This window comes from Eleutherodactylus coqui, chromosome 1 (assembly GCF_035609145.1).
Source record: "Eleutherodactylus coqui strain aEleCoq1 chromosome 1, aEleCoq1.hap1, whole genome shotgun sequence".
In the NCBI taxonomy this organism is placed as follows: Eukaryota; Metazoa; Chordata; class Amphibia; order Anura; family Eleutherodactylidae; genus Eleutherodactylus; species Eleutherodactylus coqui.
This window is the reverse complement of record NC_089837.1, coordinates 487964054-487979033: the sequence shown is the minus strand read 5'-3', so window position 1 is coordinate 487979033 and position 14980 is coordinate 487964054. Positions and strand designations below refer to the sequence as shown.

The 14980-nt window shown below is 41.6% G+C and overlaps 1 protein-coding gene across 2 annotated transcripts in view; it reads right to left on the bottom strand.

Annotated features, from left to right (window-relative positions):
• Positions 1-824: 824 nt before the first annotated feature.
• The window catches only part of MSANTD4 (Myb/SANT DNA binding domain containing 4 with coiled-coils), a 31879-nt gene continuing 17723 nt past the window's right edge, over positions 825-14980 (bottom strand). Inside the window, exons 2-4 of one of the 2 annotated variants that reach the window (XM_066586305.1) lie at positions 12088-12687; positions 6949-7050; positions 825-2280 (exon numbers count right to left, since the gene is read on the bottom strand). In XM_066586305.1, coding sequence (XP_066442402.1) covers positions 1708-2280; positions 6949-7050; positions 12088-12567 — 1155 coding nt within the window. In that variant the 5' untranslated portion in view covers positions 12568-12687 and the 3' untranslated portion in view covers positions 825-1707. The remainder of the gene's footprint in view (positions 2281-6948; positions 7051-12087; positions 12688-14980) is intronic. The other variant, XM_066586314.1, reaches the window with a different exon arrangement.

Here is a 14980-nt window from a genome sequence, read left to right as displayed (position 1 = left end):
GAATCTGGGAAGGTGAGCATGTCTTCTGTTATGTTAATACAGCGGGCTGAGCGGGTTTTGGAAAAAAGTAAAAAACTGTGTCCCCAGAAAACCCCTTTAAGGGATGTATGTTATTTTTCACCCGCACTAACTATGCAACTATTTCTTTCACAGTTTTAGTGTTGAACCATCACAGTTCTGGCTATAGAACATTTGGAAAACATTCTTGATGCAGTTACAATTCTCCATATACCAGCTGAGGAGGTTATTCTTCAAAGTCTACTTCTTACCAGATGTCTTATCCTCCAAAAACCTTTTAGTATTTTATCTGCACCCCCTGACTATATTCTACTGCATTATTTTTCTGTGCCTAGTAGTAATTTCGGCAACACTGGACTAGGCTTTTGCACTGCATAGACCATATGTGGCTGAACCCCCCACCCATATGTGAAGCCAGTGGATGGATGAATTGCTGGTAATACTTTCTTTTTACTGGCTGCTGTGGGTAGACAGACTTTTAGCTGCATGTGCTTTATGCAAATTGGACTTTACCTTAGGACATTTTAGAGTAGCCAAAACTTTTGTTTAACTGTTGCATTTGGTCGCCGGTTCTCTATGACCCACTGTACAATCATTAGATTCAGTGTTGTGTGACCAAAATTACCATGTAACCCTAGTCTTATACGGACTCTTGTCTGCAACTAACAATAATTACAATGCCTAAACAACACACAACCAAGTATGGAAGCCCCGTCATTTTGTAGTACTTGAGATCCTCAATATCACAACCCTGCTTCACGCTATGTAAGCGAAAGAACCATTCAAGAATTAGCAATTCTAGTTAGTTTTCTTGGGATAGTTTTACAGTTTTGCTTGTAAATGGGAAGCACATTCATTTTTTGTTCAAAAAGCACCAAAAAGACAAACAATAATGACTTAAAATGGACATAAAAAAATATATGATACAATATAAAAATCCTGTATAGAACACAAGTGATGCTCATTGAATGCAGTTTGGTGACCAAGTTCTCTCATGCCCAGTCTATACCATAGACTGATACATTTCCCAACAGTGATTTGTACCTATGACTTTAGTCACTCAAGTCTCATCCGTGTAGTGGCAGACAGGAAAGCTATAGCACCAAAGAACAAACGATAATGACCTAAAATGGACTTTAAAAAGTATATGATACCAATATAAAAATCTTGTACAGAACACAAGTGATGTTCATTGATGCCATTTGATGATCAAGTTCTCACATGCCCACAAGGGACTGATACATATCCCAATTTGTACCTGTGACTTTAGCCACTCAAGTTTCATCCATGTAATAGCAGACAGGAAAGCTATAACGTTCAAGTGAAAAAGAAAGAAGATAAGATTAGAAGCAAAGCTCTGTAGAGCATCACAAATACTAGGTTCCTCAAAAGTATTTAGTGCTGATGGTTCTAAGTCTTGGGTTTTACTAGCACTAAAATACTAGCATGGATTTTACTTGTGCACAAAATCTCACATACTTCCAGTTATGCAGGCACATCAAAATGTAGAGAATCACTATTTGGTTGCACGCTGACCTATCTGCCAAAAACAGCAGAGGAACATACCTGCATAAGGCCCTGTTGGTAGACAGAACAAAGATCAAAGTCTACAGACAAAGCAACATAGACAATGCCAGACCAAAGTCACTGTAAAACTAATGTAAGTTGTACTAATTTTCATTGGCACCTTTATTGTAAGTGCCCTTCTCTTTGAATTCGTAGACGTTCCTTTTCAACTTGCAGACGTTCCTTCTCTATGTGAAGCTTCTCAGACTCGAACTTTAAGAGCTGTAGCCTCTCCTTTTCTAGTTGAAGATGTTCCCTTTCCAGTTTTAATTTTTCAGCTTCTATGTCCAAGGGCTGCAATATAGTCTTTTCCGCCGGCACAAAATCATTCTCTAGGTTGGCCTTCTCCGCGTGCATGACTTGTAGCCTGAGCTTCTCTCGCTCAATTTGCAAACGCTCTTTTTCAAGCTGCAGTCTTTCATGCTCCATGTCTAAGTGCCGCAATCGCTCTCTTTCAATTTGCAATCTTTCTTTTTCTACTTGTAGTCTCTCAGCTTCGATGCTTAGGCGTTGTCTTTCCATCTCCAACTTCTGCTTCTCTAGACTAATAAGGAGCTGGGAATCTTTATATGGGATTCTAGCTATAGAACTTAAGGTGCCAAACTCCTCAATTCTTGGGAATTCCTCTGGAAGGTCGTTTTCTTCTCTAGAGTCGGGTAAAACTGTTGATAACATTTCATCTTCTTCCATTTCGAACTAAAGAGAAAGGACAAAAAAGGATTTATTATCAATTTTGAAGGAGAAATACCATCCAAGGTCCTCTTTGGACCACCTCGAGGATAGTGTTGAGCAAACTGAAATAAACCCAATTTCGGATGAAACTTTGCTAAAAGTTAGGTTTGACGCAAACCTCAGTCAGCTCGTCTTGGCTGAACCCCAGTCAGTTCGTCTCAGCCGAACCTAGTAAAATTATTTTCCTTCTCCTCCTTCTTCTTCACCTCAATAAATGTTTAAACTAACACAAACACAAGGAGAACATAAAACTCTATGCAGATGTTGTCTTTGGTCAGATTTGACAACAATGCTAACCACTGAGCCACTACGCTTCTTCTACCTTTGAATGAGAAGGAGGATGAAGAAGAACAATGGTGGTTCAGTGGTTAGCATTGTTGCCTTGCATTGCTGGAGTCCTAGACTCAAAACAGAGCAAGGACAATATCCGCATGGAGTTTGCATATTTTCCATGTGTTTGTGTGAGTTTCGTCTTCATAATAATCAACTTTAATCATAGAGCGCATGCATTTATTAAGAAGGAGGTGGAGAAGGAGTAAATTTAGAACTACTGTTTTTGGCCCCTTGACAGTGTTATACGTACTCCAGTTTTAGGGGTGTTTGTGAAGTTCTGGTTCGGTTCAAACTAATTCAAACTGAATCAAACTTTTTGCCAACGTTCGTTGAAATGGCCGAACCCAATTTATCAAAAGTTCACTCAACACTACTTGAGAAGGATGTACAACATATAATAAAGGCACTAATCTAATAACTGTTGTGTTTTGCTCCTTCTACAATATAGGGGGAATCATACCAAGATGTGCTAAATTATCGAGTCATTCAACATTACTGCTTATCACATAAAATATATTACCCCACAGCTTTACAAGTAGAGTTGCTTAATGATATCTTCTTTCCATGCTACTGGCCAGGAAGGGATATTTGTTGTAGCAGAAGGACAAAGGAGAGGGACTACAGCAAAAACAGTGAGTAAAAGAAATGAAAAAGGAGGGTGGAGCAAGACCCAGTGAGGGTGGTGGAATATTTATGGAGTACAAAGAGTTTTCAATGATTGACTATTTTGAATGGTGGAGGTGCTGCCAACCAGATGACGCTCCGCCAGTGTGGGCGTGAGTGTAGCGAAAAAGGATGTGAAAAGAACTGGTATGGAAGCGCAACCCTCTAAGCAACTAGAAGATGTAGATCAAAGTCCAATGTGTGATGGTGAAAGCACTTCTTTTTTATTATTTTTTCACAAATTAAAAACCAGCAATAGAATACGCATTTCGGGGAAGAACCCCTTTGTCAGTTCGGCTGGATAGGACAACAGGATGCCTGGGGGTGACACGACTCCAAAGATGTATTGGATGTGTCGGAGGTCCTGTGTGCAGGAGGGCAGGGGAGAAAAAAAGTGTTACAGAGGACAGTGCAACAATATGTCAGTATTTCATCAGTATTTGATCGGTATTTGCCTCCATATTTGCTGCCAGTGGTTTTATTTTCTACTGGGTACGTATGAATCCATATTTGCCCAATAGAAAATAATAGCAATATATGCAAATATGGAGGCAAAAACTGACAAAATTAGCATATGATGCATTTTTAAAACACAGCCCTGACAAATATGGCCATGTGAATAGATACGTAGAGTTACATTAGCTCCATATTAGAGTCTGCAAAAAATATGGACCAAATAGGAAGTAAAAACACCCTCGTCAGAAAGTGGCCTTACACAAGCTTTTCATTCTGAGGATCATGGGGGTTCCGGCAATCGAATCCCCAGTGATCAAGAAGTGACAATGTATCCTAGCGATTTACCACCACTTGTACAAGAAAGTGGAAAAATCCCTTTAACAGTTCTCTATGCACTGTCACATTGCACATTCCATCTTTTACATCTTACGCATTTCCGTATGTCTCGCCTTATATTTACAACAAAAGAATAATCCTCGCTTCTTATCTTGACAAATGCTCAAAATGGAAAAATGACACATGAAGCACCACTGCTGTTTCTTACTGACTTTATGGAGTTTATTTCATTTGCTTTTCTAACATTTCCTGCTGGTGTCTTTCAATATCCTTCCAGTGAGAAAAACCACCTGCCGAGCGGATCAGGAGCTAGAGAGGATTCTTAAAGACACAAGAGTCTTCCTTTTCTAAGATGTTTCAGTGTTTTTATTTTTTTTCTTCTTGTCTATTATTAGAGATGAGCGAACGTACTCGTTTAGGGCGATTTCGCAATCGAGCACCGCTTTTTTCGAGTAACTGACAACTCGGACGAAAAGATTTGGGGGACGCCGGGGGGCGGCATGGTGGAGCGAGGGGTAGCAGTGGGGAACAGGGGGGAGCTCTCTCTCTCTCTCCCCCCCCTCCCCTCTGCAACCCCCTGCTCACCCCCGGCGCCCCCCGAATCTTTTCGCCCGAGTAGTCAGTTACTCGAAAAAGCGGTGCTGGATTACGAAATCGCCCTAAACGAGTACGTTCGCTCATCTCTATAAATTATATAAAAATACAATTTCTTACTATAAATGTAACATTCAATTCTAATGTTATTATGCCATTTAAGGGAGGTTGTGATCTCCATCTACTATAGGCTTCACCAGTAATCTACAGTCCAACAGTCATAAACATGGATCCCATATGCAGGCTACCCTACATATTGTAAATGGGGTTAAATACAGTGTTGGGCATTTTGGATCTTCTAAACTATCGGACCAATAAAGGAATTTCCAAATGGGAAGTAGTGGAAGAAAATGAATGTCCGTCCCTTTAGTGCCACTTAACTGAGCGTAAGATTCAATAGTTAAACAAAATATAAAGTGGTCAATACATATTCCCCCTAAGTTCAAGTTGTGGATGACATTCTGATGGCCCCACATAAGGAGGAAGACTTATCATTCGGGCACTATTGTAGTGTCAGAGGCCCTTCACCAAAGGTCAGTTGGTCAATTATTTCATTTCATGTACTAAAATCATGCATATTATGGCCTTTCGCATAGCTAATAGGGGTCTCGGTGATCAAAGATGCAACCAGGGCCTACACTTCCACCTTAGCATAAGATCACAGGATATCCCTTATGGATAGGGAATAGTTTGAAATCTTAGTACAACCTCTTTAATGATTGGAGAAAGCGCTCTTGAATTTGCAACAGTCTTCAACTGTCTACTGACAATAGGGATGAGTGCAGGGAGGAAACAGGAAGTTATAGCCAGGACAACACTGGAACCAGAAGAGATGGGTAACCATTGAAACCCAGATTTATAGCCATTTAATGAGTTTTCCTAGACTTGGATATTGATTACCTATCCTGAGAATAGATAATATCAGATCACTGTGGTTTGCTGCCCAGGACCTTTGCGGCGCCTCTTTTCACTGCATACCAGGCACAGCGCCATCTAGTATAATAGCTCAATCCCAATTGATTTGAATAGGACCAAGCTGCACTTGGGTATGTGAAGACTGAACATTACATCACTGGCCTAAGAGGCCGCAGTGCTCACCTGAGTTTTATGGCCTTTTTAAACCGCTGATCAGCTGATATTAATAACCAACCCTGAGCATAGGTAATCAATATTTTAGTCACAGAAACCCCCTTTAACATTTACACTATCCTCCACAAGGGATATTAACATTATCCCCTTCGATGCTCTAGACAATCAAATATCCTTATATTAATACCTTCACTGCCCTTGATCACCTGGAACAGTGACATTAACCCCTTCACTGTCCTAGACCACAAGGGATCTTTACCTTAAGCACCTTCCTTGTGTTAAACCACCAAGCATACTGACATTAACCCCCCTCATTGCCCTAAACCAAAGACCCTTAAATTAATCCCTTCATTGTACCAGACCACCTGGGCTTCTGACTTTATACTCTTCACTATCCTATATCACCATTGTTCCTTACATTAACTGATGCTATGTGGCCCTGTATATCTGTCTGTTTCATAACTAACTATTAAGATACTTTATTTGATGCGGTTCTGTATTGCCAGGCTAAGATGGATCAGTGCTCAGGTTCCTAATTGCCTCACTCATTAACTACAAATGCTTACAGGCAAGGGCGTAACTAAAGGCTCAGGGGCCTGGATGCAAAAGGTGAGCTGGGGCCCCCCTCTATCTGTATCTGTACCCGTACCCATACCTAAACCATGCTGCACAGAGGCATAACTTGAAGCTTCTGGGCCTCAATGCAAAACCTGTAACAAGGCCCCCAACTATAATGCTTTATTCATAGTACTGGGCTCCCTATATGGAGAAGAGAGGCATTATGGGCCCCCTAAGGCTCCTGGGCCCAGGTGCAACCGCATCCCCTGCACCCTCTATAGTTACGCCTCTGCTTACAGGAAAAGCCGGGGAAGCAGCTGACATGAGGAAAGAGTTGTGTGGGAGGGAGGAAATCCCAAGCTGAACTTTTGCACTAGGGCTAATAAGCCTCTAGCTGCACACTTGACCATTGCAACAGTGGTTGAGAAGGAACCCACCAGCTAGTAATGGTCTCCCTCTGTCCAAATACATGACATTGTTGGAAGAACTTGTCGTATTAGTTCAATGGTTTACACAATTTTGACCTAGAAGAATTGGTCCAAGATTAAAGTCTTGTCGTTATGGTAGATTGCATTGATCTTTCTAACATTAAGGGTCACATACCTTCTCTTCACTAGACGTCTGATTATACACAATTCTATTTTGACGGGAGTTGAACTGGATTCCAAAGCAAGGATGTGAAATTCTCTTTTTCCAGCTAGGACCCTGTAATGTCAGAAGAGGTCAATATAATTTTCCTGTCTCTCAGTAGAGCTATATATGTAAGTGTAACAGACTTATTGTGGCTGCATCTTGGATATTCTCTCTGTCCGATAAGTGAGGACTGTGGTTGGTCTTAGCCTACAAAAGTTAGAAACTTGGTTAGAGAGGAGGAGTTTTCACCATGCCATTGGAATAGGTTAAATAGTTAAGCTACACTGCATTTGGAAATTCTTCAGACTATTTTCACTTTGTATACTTTTAGTTAAGTTGTGACCTCGTGTAAATTTTTACAAAAATGTAAGTTTTTCCCCATCATTCTGCACTTAATACCCCATAATGGCAAAGTGAAAACAGAATGTTAGAAATCTTTGTAATTTAACAAAAAATGAAAAACTAACATTTTACATTGACATAAGTACGCTTTGGTATAACACTTGAAATTTAGCTCTGATGGCCTCCAATTTTGCTTGATCACCTTTGAGATACTTCTATACCTTGATTGGAGTCCACCTGTGGTAAATTCAGTTGACTGAACATCATTTTAAAAGACACACCACTGTCTATATAAGATGCTCACTATGCATGTCAGAGCCAAAACCAAGCCATGAGGAGGAAAGAACTGCCTGTAGAGATCGGAGTCAGGATTGTACGGCGGCACAGATCTGGAGAACGATACAAAAAATTTCTTCTGCACTGAAGGGTTCCTAAGAACACAGCGGCCTCCATAATTCTTAATCTAGAGGATGGAGAGCCTCGATAAGAGAGGTAACCATGAACACAATAGTCACTCTAGATAAACTCTAGAGATCCTGTATGCAGATTGGAGGAACTTCCGAAAGGTCAAGCATCACCGCAGCCTCCACCAATCTAGGATTTATGGCAGAGTGAATAGAAAGAAGCCTCTCCTCAGTAAAAGACACAAGAAAGCCAGCCTGCAGTTGCCAAAAAACATCTAAAGGACTCTCAGACTGTGAGAAACGAGATTCTCTGGTCTGATGAAACCAAGACTGAACTTTTTGGCCTCAATTTTAAGCATTACATCTGAAGGGAAACAAGGCACTGCTCCACACCTGCCAAATACCATCCCTACAGTGAAGCATGGTGGTGGCAGCATCATGGCTAGGACAAGAAGACCGGACAGGGTTGATGGAAAGCTGAATGGAGCAAATCACAGAGATGTTCTTAATGAAAACCTGATCTAGAGCTCAAGGGACCTCAGACTGGGCAGAAGGGTCACCATCCAACAAGCCAATGACCCTAATCACACAGCCAAGACCACACAGGAGGGGCTTAGGTACAACCCTGTGAATGTCCTTGAGTAGCCCAGCCAGAGTCCTGATTTGAACCCAATCAAATATCTCTGGAGAGACCTGAAAATGGTTGTCCACAGATGACCTCCATCCAGTCTTACAGAGATTGAGAGGACTTGCAGAGAAAAATTGCAGAAAATCATCAAATTCAGGTCTACAAACCTTGTGGCATCATACCAAAGAAGACTGAAGGCTGTACTCGCTGCCAAAGATAGATGCTTCAACAGGGTACAGGGTGTTAATATTTATGTCAATGCAAAATGGTAGTTTTTGGTTTTTTTTTAAACTTACAAAGATTTCTAATATTCTGTTCTCACTTAGTCATTAAGGGGTACTGAGCGCAGAATGTTGGGGAAAAACGTGATTTTTTTCTATTTGCACAAGGCGAAAACATAACAACATTTTGAAAAAGTGATGGGGTTTGAAGACTTTCAAAATGCATTGTGTATATGGAGGAGCTTTAGGCATTGCCTCAGATTAGCAGATCTTTGCAGCTTGTAAATCACTGAGATGCTAAAAAGTCTCTGGGTAGGATTGAAAGTTGTGAGCTAACTTCCTTCTTCTTTCCCTTCCGGCCCAAGTTGCCAAAAGTGGTCAGTTTTCTAAGAGCCGAGTTATGTCACTTACTGAAGTCAGAAGTTACTTAGCAGTGAAAGTTTGATGCAATGGAGAACACTACATGGAGGACTCAAACGGTCCAATTCTTACTCCACAAGTAAAGTGGAATGGATGGATGGTGTCATGGTAGTAAGCTTGGTGAAAGTTTTTGTGATATACATTAAAACATACATGATATTCAAGACATTTTATGTTATATCAAAACTTACAAAATGTTTATCAAGGTGATGGTAGAGTAGGAATTACATCTGATCTACAGACTGAACAATACCAAGGCCTGCTGCCACTCCTGTAAATATTTGCCTTCCTCCTGAAATAACAATTCTAGGACATCTTTTCTTACAACTATGCTCAGTGGCATTTCTCTCTTATTACCTCCTGGATAAGTATGAATAAACTGACAATAGGCTTTGTCTGTTTATTCATATATTTGGCTTGTCAAAGGGGTGTGTCATTCTAAAGACTGGCAATGTCAGCACTGATTGGATAGTGTCCGTCTGTGTACAGACACGCCCACCAACTAGTAAAACTCAGTTGTTAATTTATTCATCCTAGGAGGAATAAAGCAGGAACAGAGCAATGTAGAGTTTTAAGAAGAGAGCTCCAAAATTGATATTTCGTAAAGAAGACACAGAAATAGACATTTACTGAATAGACATAACAGGAGAGCTGACAAATCCTCTCTAAGCCAGTTCTACACCAGCGTATTACAGGTGAGTATCCTGACCCGATAGTGGGTCTACTGACCCAAACTCAAAGCATCAGTGGGATCTCGTACGGGCTCAAAAATGCATCCGTAATACACTCATGTCAAACTGGCTTTAAAGGGGATTCAACATTCAGACTAAAGATGGCCATACACATTAGATTAATGCTGGACAACTATATAATATGTATATCGGCCTTACAGCTCTCTATAGATGTCAGGGAATGAAAGGAATGTGCAGCTGGAATTCAACCTGTTTGATACATTTGTTTGCTGCTATAGGGGTCTTATTCACCTTTCCCCATGGAGCACACAGGTACACTTGCCCAAGACAAGCATACATGTGTGTGGGGGGTTGTATAGTTCATTCAATAGATATCTAATGTGTATGGTCAACTTAAGTAGTTTCCTAGAATGGTATTGAATATAGTTCAGTTGGAACTACTTAAGGCTCTTTTAGACACAACAGTTATCACTCTAATCCATTGGAGCTGTAATCGTTGCATGTAAATGTGCCCATCTTTCACTTTTCTGCTGATCGATGATTTTCAGTTCAGCATAAAATCCATTGTTCTGCAGAAGAGCTGATAAGAAGGACTGCATACTGTGTTCTGCCTGGGGAGTGCTGATTACATTGTCTCAGCTGTCAGCCCTGCTGCAGAACAAAAGGAATGTATTCAGAGAACAGACCACCCGCTGTTCTCTGAATACAGCTCCAGGTGGCTCATATGATACTAACTGATACTAATAGACATTAGTACCAATTAGTAGTTTATGCAAAATGATCGCTCAAAAGCCATCTTTTGAGCGATCATTTTTGTGTGTAAAAGGGCCTTTACTTAACATGTTCCAAGGCCTAAATGTGAGCTGCAGCTCTAGAAATACCTAATTTACCAGATGCAAAATTATCTATTGCAATTATAAAGTTTACATTTGGCTCCTGTCCAATCAGTACAGACAATAACATCTGTTTTATGTGACTTATAGAACTAGTAAAATAGCTTTTACCAGGTTGCGTCTCAAGACCTCTGGCAAAAAATTCATTGCAAATTTATGGTATGATTGATAATTTACTACTTTAAGCTTTTGCTGTAGGAACCAATAGCTCATTTTAATACGTTGTCTTAGGCTATGTTCACATTGCATTTTTGGCCTCAGTTTAACATATACACCAGGCAAAGCTTTTGACATTAAAAGAAGACTGTGTTGGTTGCCTAACTATAACATCCATCACCCATAGGCTGTAACAGTATTCATTTAACCTATTGTCGTGAGCTTTTCAATAACTTTTCGTGACATTAAACAGATAGCATTATAGCCTGTGGGTGATAAATGCCACTGTTAGGCCGCCTGCAGACGAGCGGGTCGGATCCGGCAGCGAGAATTCTCGCCGCGGGACCCGACCCGAGAGCCTGCAGGGACGAGCGCGTACTCACCCGCGCCTGGTGGCCCCGGCTCTTGCATGTGCCGGCTGCGGCGCAGACCGGAGCCGGCGGCCGGGTGAGTGCGTGCCCCGCACAAAAATAGGACATGCCGCGGTTTGTATGCCGCGCGACATTTCGCGCGGCCAAACCGCGGCCGTCTGCATAGGAGTGCGTATTGTAATGCACTCCTATGCAAACTGTCAGTGGCGGAAATCCCGCGGGAAATACCGCCACGGGATTTCCGCCCGTGTGCAGGCGGCCTTAGGCATCCACCAAACACATCTGTCACCCATAGGCTATAATGGCATTCATTTCATGTACACTATACATCAGGAATGTCTGTTACGGGTCATCTATAGGCTGCCATGCTTTAAAACGTGTTTTATTTACAGAACCCCATGTGATGGAACAGTGTATTCTACTATGCTATGCTCTTCTGTTTTTAGCATATACTGACATACCAGCCAGGCAGAGGACAAAAGTAGTCAAGCGAACCAAACCAATCGAACACTGTTTCCAGTTGAACTCTTCTAAAAGTTTGGTTTGGCACGACTGTTACGTAGGGCTTTTATGGATCTTGGACACTGTTATAGAGTAGTTTTATGGGTTTTGGTGAAGCAAAACGTCCAGTTCAGATTGAACCAAACTTCAAACCAGAAGTTCAGCGAACTGGCCGAACTGAACTTTTCTAACTTTTACCCATCACTAATCAGCAGCTTTCCCCGTGTACACACTAAAGCTAGGGCAGAAACACAATGTGAACCGAAGGCTTATCTGCATGGAATTGCTCGTGAATGTTTCTGCTGTGAGCTCTACTAAGGATCATTTGTCCCCATACAGGTGGTCCTCTATCATGCATTAAAGGCAGTGAACGAGTGCCGATCAACATGCTTTGTCCATCGGTGCTCGTTATAGTGAGTCAGTTATTGGCCCATCTAAAAGCACTCTTAATCTTATATCATAAGTTCAAAAGTATTCTTACTTCAAAGCTCTGAGGTTCTTCTTCTTCTTCAACTTTGATTTCAGTCATAGACTCATTGGCTTCTCTGACATCCGGACCATTTTTCCACTCCAAGCTAGAGTCATTCATTAGCCCACTTGGCTTCTCATCGGAGTCATCAATTATAGAGTCCAGATCCGACAGTGGTAGGGTCATACCTGAATTTCCTATTTTAAGATCTGAATTCAGACTTTTCCTTTTTATGAGGGACCTCCAATCAAGATATCTTCGTTTCACTTCAGTTCCCGTCCTTTGTTCCCCTTCTCCGAGTGCATTCACGCATTCCGCTATTTCTTCCCAGGCTTTGCGCTTCATTTCGTTAATGGTGGTGTTGAGCTGTTTCGAAAAAATGACATCTCTCCTCTTTTTTATTTCTGTTAGTAACGTCTGCGTTTCTTGGACACTAAAATTACTTTTCCTTTTTCTTTTTAACTGTTTTATCATAGACGGCTGCAAGGTCATTTTTTTCACATCAGCAGAGACACCAAGGCGAGCCTGAGATGGAAAGATGTGCGGTAGCTGCTTCTTTCTGCTGAATTTGGCCAGTTTTAATGATTAAGTAGTTGCTTTTCTTAGAGAATTCTGAAAAAAAAGAAAAAGAATCAAATTAGTGTTGAGAATTGGACTTTAGTGAAAAAAACATTTAAATGGAACCTGTAATCAGTATTCAGCTCCTCTCCCTAAACCGCCGCCAACCTGTTATCCATTATGGTGTCATGTTCACAATGATGATATAATATCTGCTGGCTGATGTTGCATTATGAAGAAAAGAAACTTTGACTGTTGCTTTCAGGTGCCAGTAAAAAGTCACATGGGTGGAGTCACTCACCGGAGAAATCACGCTGGCCAATCCCCTTCTTGGTTTTATTGATGTCCCACAGGCAGGGTACGTCCAGGGCCAGAATAACATTGCAACACTTGGAGAACTGGCTCCATGCCCAATGATCTTCATTATTCATAGGGGCTCCAAGCCACCCACTCTCTGCAAGGCCCCCAACACCAGTTCTCACTGCTTTCGCAGAACCAGTGAGAAAAGGTCTCCCCCAACCCTTTTCTTCTGGCAAAAAAGCTATGCACTTACATCTTTTGCTCCCCAAGTCAGTCTGGACTGCTCCTTATTCCCTCTGGGGTAGCGCAGGTACATGCTAAGACACCTGAATGCTGGGCAATCTCTAATCTCAAACACTGAGACCAGGGATGGGTAACAGCAGTCATATGTCTTGGCATGTACCCACACAACCTGGAAGGAAGGAGCAGTCCGGACCAGCTTGGGGAGTGAAACGGGTAAGTGTACAGTATTTTTTTACCAGCCAAAAAGGGAGTATTATTACTTATGGTGTTAGAAAAGGAAGATTATTACTGATAGGGGCGTTATAAATTATAGAAGCAGAAAAGGTGGCATTATTACTTACGGTGGCATTATTTTCGTGTTTGGGGCAGAAAAGGGGCAATTATTACTGATGGAGACATAAGTGAGTATTATTACTAATTGATCATGAAGGGGCATTATTACTAATGGAGGTATAAAAAGCGCACCTTTACTGTATGGAGGGCATTAAAAGCTGCACTTACTGTGTGGGGCTTATATACTATCTGAGGCACTATAGATAGGGAGATTGTGTAGAGTTCTGAAAACCAAAGTGGGGTGCTGGAAAAACAAGGGTCCAAACATGTCTTTGTGTCAAATTCTGCAGAGACAAGTTGTGGCTAAGAGAATTCATTATGGTGTCTGCGGCTGGATAGGGAAGAAAAGGGAAAGAGAATGACGCCAATCAGAGAAGACATAACCTGTGATCACTATCATTGTGCTCTAAGGAGCACTATTACTGTGAGGGGTTGACTAACTGGCACTATTACTGTGAGGGGTTGACTAACTGGCACTAATACTGTGAGGGGTTGACTAACTGGCACTATTACTGTGAGGGGTTGACTAACTGGCACTAATACTGTGAGGGGTTGACTAACTGGCACTAATACTGTGAGGGGTTGACTGGCACTAATACTGTGAGGGGTTGACTAACTGGCACTATTACTGTGAGGGGTTGACTAACTGGCACTAATACTGTGAGGGGTTGACTAACTGGCACTAATACTGTGAGGGGTTGACTGGCACTATTACTGTGAGGGGTTAACTAACTGGCACAAATACTGTGAGGGGTTGACTAACTGGCACAAATACTGTGAGAGGTTGACTAACTGACGCTAATACTGTGAGGGGTTGACTAACTGGCACAAATACTGTGAGGGGTTGACTAACTGGCACAAATACTGTGAGGGGTTGACTAACTGGCACAAATACTGTGAGAGGTTGACTAACTGACGCTAATACTGTGAGGGGTTGAATAACTGGCACTAATACTGTGAGGGGTTGAATAACTGGCACTATTACTGTGAGGAGGTTGACTAACTGGCACTATTACTGTGAGGGGTTGACTATCTGGCACTATTACTGTGAGGGGTTGACTAACTGGCACTATTACTATGAGGGGATAAAAGGATGTGGTTTATCATAAAAGGGATATAAGTTTTTTCCCACTTCATTGTTAAAAAGTTGGGAGGTATGATCTAGCTATGTTTTTTTTTTGCTGAAAAAAGAAAGTAGGTGTGGCTGGGAAAAAGCTGCAAAAAAGTCGGTTTCAGCCCATAGTTTATAATAGGTTGTACCTTTCAAATGCATATAAGCATTGTTGCAACAGGAGGGGGGAAGTCATCATTATTGAACTACTCCATACCATAGATATACTGTACTGGCCTCACCTTCATTTATGCATATGCGAATTTCCACTAGTGAAGACCTGTGATGGTGGCAAGCGTGGATTCATCTGGAAGAAGCTCCGCCCACCAGACTCCTTACTGAAGGAGTCTGAAAGCAGCA